Source organism: Artemia franciscana, chromosome 14, assembly GCF_032884065.1.
Source record: "Artemia franciscana chromosome 14, ASM3288406v1, whole genome shotgun sequence".
NCBI classification, from domain to species: Eukaryota; Metazoa; Arthropoda; class Branchiopoda; order Anostraca; family Artemiidae; genus Artemia; species Artemia franciscana.
The window spans coordinates 18,489,519-18,495,006 of NC_088876.1; the positions used below are offsets into that span (position 1 = coordinate 18,489,519).

Consider the following 5,488-nt stretch of genomic DNA (forward strand, 5'->3'; position numbering starts at 1 on the left):
TCATATACCTTTAAATCCAATGTCGCCTTTAAGACCCAAAGATCTGGCGAACTAGTCAATGTTTTGTGCCAAACTATTGGTGGAATAATACGGCAAATTCAAGAAGAAGAACGTACTAGCGTAAGAGCTCAACTGGCAGTTAATGCAATTTTTAGCCGGGAAGATGAAGAGGATAGAACTGTCCCTTTGCTTTCGTAAATGGAACGTTTTAATAGAGGCGGGGATATAGATACAGAAATTTACAAATGCATCACAAAAATCAATGAATCGGCGGAAAAGTATGCAGAAAATGGGAGTGGATTTTCACTTACGGGAATCCGGAGTCTCGACATTCATATTGCGAAATTTGACGGGGATTTTCCCATTCCCGCTGGCCGGAACGGTCCTCCAGTTCCGCAAGCCCTTGCTAGCAAAAAGGAATTTTACAAATGCGGTTCGACCAAGGATTACAATGTTTCAAATGGTCGGTCTTGGCAGCGGGACATCAAGTTTTAAAAGACAATTCTAGACAGTCTAATTTACTAGAGTTAAATAGGAATGGGCTAGAAGGAAGTCATGGAGAACCGGTATTTTTCCAACCGTTACATTCAATTGTTTTGAGGGAATATGGCCAATCAAAATCAGCGATATCTCACAATGGGAGCAAGAAAACGCCTCCACCTCAGTAGGGATATGGGTATTACATTATAATGAACTAGAGAAAGCAATTTGTCCAATTCGTGCTCCATCTAATTCTAATGTAAAATATTATGCCTATTTACTGTACGGAGAGTCAGATAATGCAGACTACGCACATTTTTGGCCTATCGTAAATCTAAGTCGTTTACTATCTTCAGGAAAAAAAGCGCGATTCTATTGCCCATACTGCATGTCACCATCAAGGACTGGGGATAAATTAAACCAACATATCGAAGCCTGCTCTCCTCACGGTTTACAAACAGTATCTATGCCAAAGGGCGAAAAAGTAATAATTGAATTTAAGGATTTCTAAAATAAAATGCCATTTCAATATAGAATTTTTGCAGATTTCGAGTCAATCATCAAAAAAGTTGACGAACCTATTCGAAAAGGAATAATTTCAGAGCACCGGCCAGCAGCGTACGCACATGCCGTCGTCAAATACGGTAAAAAACTTGAAAAATACTGAGAAACCTATGGTCCAAATTGCCATATTGACGGCATGATATTACTCATTCAAGACGCACAAAACCGCTTAGACGAAATATATGATACTTGTCACGAGATGATAATTACTGAAAAAGATAGTCATAAATTTCAAGAGACTAATTGTGGTATATGTGAAAAACCCCTGATCGAAAAACCGAAAAAAGTAGGAGATAGAACAGTCAGACACCACTGCCATCATATTAAAGGACCGAATTTTGAATGTCTAGCTCACTCGACATGTAAAACAGTCTTAAGACATAAGCGGTATATTCCGGTTGGGTTCCATAATTTAAGTTATAACATAAAACATGTTTTGGAAGCCCTTTCACAAATTGAAGGTTTTAATTTACAGTACGAACCATTGGCTAAATCAAGCGAAAAATTTCTCACCTTAAAAATTAGCTGGTCCCGGAGCCTTGAAAATAACCAAGAACGCCGCTATTCAATTCTCTTCTTTGACACTTTTGCATTCCTGCCAAAATCCTTGGAAAATTTGATTGCTGTACAAAAGGCTGAAGATCCACAGTCTTTCCAAATCCTACGACAGAAATTTTCAAATGATCATCAATACAATCTACTTACACAAAAGGGTGTTTTCCCGTATAGTTATATGGATGAATTTACAGGGTTTGAAGAACCAAGTTTACCATCTCAAGCATCTTTTTATGATGATCTCAACCAAAAGAACATAAGTACAGAAGAATACGCTTTTGCGCAAAAAATTTGGGATGTCTTCGAGTGCAAAAATTTGTGGCATTATTGCGGAGTTTATCTTGCATCAGATGTGTTAACTCTAGCCGATGTTTTTATGACCTTTGTTGAAGATGTACTAGATCTTTATAGTTTAGACCCAAATGCATATATTTCAACACCATCTTTAGCATACCAACTAGTGTTGAAATTTGCAGCTCCACATAAAATCCACTTAATTGAAGATTTAGAAATTCATCTTAAGATTGAAAAAACTATATATGGTGGTCTGGTATTCCATAATGATCGGTACATTCAATGTGACCCTACTCATCCTGATAATCCGAGCTACGGTTTGTGTTTAGTTCATAATGGACTACATGCAAACTGCATGTCGAATTATAAAATGCCCATTGGTGACTATAAAATTTTAGAATCTCAGGATTACCCCGACTTTTCTACTATAAAAGAGAATGGAGAGTATGGCTATTTTGTGACAGTTAGTGGAGAAATTCCACGAGAATTCCACGACTATTATCAAATGATGCCACACCCTATTTCCAGACAGAAAATCCGTTTTGAAGATTTATCCCCATACAACCAAAAACGCATAAAGGAAGACAAGATCCCATGGACGTCAACAAATAAATTGCTCGCATCTTTTGGCTACAAAAAGGAAATTACCCTACACCATACATACTTGAAATTTATACTCAATCATCATTTTCGTCTAGATCATATCCATAACATAATTCAGTTCAAACAGGAATTTTTTATGAAACCGTATATTGACCATTTTATGGAAAGAAGATCACAAACAAAATCTAAAACGAAGAGTGAGCTCTATAAGCTATTTAACAACACTATTTTTGGGAAATCTGTAGAGCAAGTACGAAAAAGGACGTCGTGTATAGTTACAACAGATCTGAAAACTACAAGACGTCTGGTTGGAGACTGTAATATATCTTCTTTCTCAATAGTTAATGAGAATCTTGCGCTGATATTCAGAAAAAAGAGACATGCCCTTCTGAACAAAAATATTGCAGCTGGTGCAGCCATCTTATCTATATCCAAGAAAATTATGGCTGAGACATTTTGGGACAATTTAGTTCCATATTATGGTGGGCCTCTTTCTGGTAGAATTTATTTAGCTTACTCAGATACCGACTCAGTCTTTATTAAGATATTTACAAAGTTTTTAGTCGGTGATTTGACATTCCCAACCCTCCGACCTATCATAGACTTTTCCAATTGGGACCCCATCAAATATCCCCATCTGGTAAATAGCCAGAAGAAGAATGAATTTGGCAGACTTAAAAACGAACTAGGAAGCGATACGTTCATAGAATTAATCGCCGCTTCGCCTAAATGCTATTGTGTTGTAACGCAGAACGAGAAATTAAAGAAGGCTGCTAAAGGAACATCAAAACATCTGATGAAGAAATATCTAACGGCGGAAAGATTTAAAGAAGCTGTTTTTGAAGGAAGGGTCATTAGAACTACAACAAACGCCATAAGATCTCTCAAGTTGAAATTATATACAATGGAAGTTGTCCGTACTGCCACCTCTTGTGTTTCGGAAAAAGTATATATTTTTGATGATGGGATCACTACCCTTCCTCTTGGACATTACAAAATTGAAGTAATGAAGTGATCTCAGATATGATTGACATTTTCAAAAACAAATTTAGTATTGTATAGAAAGTGCTAGTGAAAATATGTATACTACAGTTAGTTTTCTTTGTGAGTGTTTAGAAATCCTATGTCAGAAGTTTATAGTAAGATATAAATGCAAGTGTAAAACATTTATGGACTATAATAATTGGAACATTTTAAATAGTCGAGTGTGTATTTCATGCAATTCTTTACCTGAGCTACAGATAAGGCTCTTAGAAAACGGAAGAGAATGTAAATGCAGCAAAACAACAATTTTGAACGTTTTAACGTTGGATGCAAAATTAGCAGGCTATAGTAGCCATAGCGGGATATGTGACTTTGAAGATACAATCAGTGACTGTTTACAGAACACAGTGTTGTACTATATTGATATAAAAGAAAGACAACCTCAAGAAGTTCGAGCAATTACTCAAAAACGGAACAATCTTTTAATCCATTGTTGTGAAGACTGCAAGAACTTTCTAAAGGACATTTACAAACAACACTTTTTTTTTCTCTTCAAAGAACTGGATATAGATAGTCTATAAGAGGAGTGGATAATCTTGAAAAGTGACGGTTTAAAGAAGAAAAGCAATCAGTCAACATGTTTAAAATTGAAACACCATTTCGGATGATTATTGCTGGTCCATCGATGTCGGGGAAAAGTGTTTTCATTTCTAATTTAATTCAAGAAAACTAAAAACTATTTGAAAAGCCTCCAAGAGAAATTTACTACTGTTATCGAACATGGCAGACAATATATGATAAAATAAAAGAAGAAATGCCATATGTCCATTTTATTCAGAACTTTGAGATTCTTGAGAACCTCAAGTCAAATTCTTTTGTGATTTTTGATGACCTTGCAACGCACATGGAGAAGTACTCTGAAAAGCTGTTGGATTTATGGACAGTCGAATCCCATCATATGAACATTTCAGTGATATTAGTATTGCATAATCTTTTTCAACAAACAAAAAGTATTCGAACGATAAGTTTAAATACAAATATATTTGTATTATTTCGACAAGCACGAGATCAATCCTCTATTACAACTTTAGGGAAACAAATGTTCCCAGGAAACTCTCGCTATTTACTGGACAGCTATAAAATGGCAACCGATAAACCTTTTGGATACTTATTTATAAATTTGAATAGCAAGGATAGAAATCTTATGCTAACAAGTAACATTTTCGAAAAAGAAGCAACAGTATATCTACCATACGCATTGAAAAAGTGACACTGGTCTTGAAGATGGAACGAATGAAGCAACTTCATCCTTTTGTAGAGATTTTAGCTAAAACTAAACCCAAGCTAAGACGTGCTTTATTACAAAATTTGGACAAGGATATTGTGAAAGCATTTTCAGAACTTTGTTTAAATATCACCAATTCAAACATTTCGATGCCATTATGTCAAAAGAAACGGTGCTGTCAACATCGTAAAATTATCCGTGATTTATCAGTTAAAAAGAAGAATATTAAACAGAAGCGCTCGAAATTAGTGCAACAAGGAAGTGGCTTTTTTGGTGTATTATTACCAATTATTGGAAGTTTAATTGGATCTCTACTTACCAGAAATGGCAGCAGTTCGACCGTACATGCTCATTCCACTGGAGACAGCTATTCAGCCAAGGCAGTGCTTTGAATATGAGGTGGCTGATTTCTTGAATAACGATTCCATATCTGATTCTGAAAAATTACTTTTATTTCAATCTGCAATGTCTCGCCTTCAAAAGTATCGAAGTGATATGACAAAACCAATTAAAGTGGATGTTGTTTCAAAACCTAGCCTACCCTCAGAACCGCAACCAAGCGGACCGCTAGTATCACGACGGGACCCAACCGCGGTAAATCAGAATCTGGGCCCGTGCGCTGCGCCGGTAAATCAAAATCACGGTCCGGGCGTGGCGGAACCTTTTTCACCACAGGCGAGCACACAAGAGTATGAAGGTCTTTTTGAAAAGTTCCCTGTATCC

At 36.3% G+C, this 5,488-nt stretch overlaps 1 protein-coding gene across 1 annotated transcript; it reads left to right on the top strand.

Moving 5' to 3' along the window:
* The first annotated feature begins 1,180 nt into the window (after positions 1–1,180).
* LOC136035747 (uncharacterized) lies at positions 1,181–3,511 on the top strand. Its single transcript, XM_065717717.1, has one exon. It carries the CDS (start codon positions 1,181–1,183, stop codon positions 3,509–3,511), a length of 2,331 nt encoding a protein of 776 aa, XP_065573789.1.
* The last annotated feature ends 1,977 nt before the right edge of the window (positions 3,512–5,488 follow it).

Excerpts from the sequence above, each read along its gene's own strand:
- LOC136035747 (XM_065717717.1), top strand. The coding sequence starts at position 1,181 with ATGATATTACTCATTCAAGACGCACAAAACCGCTTAGACGAAATATAT.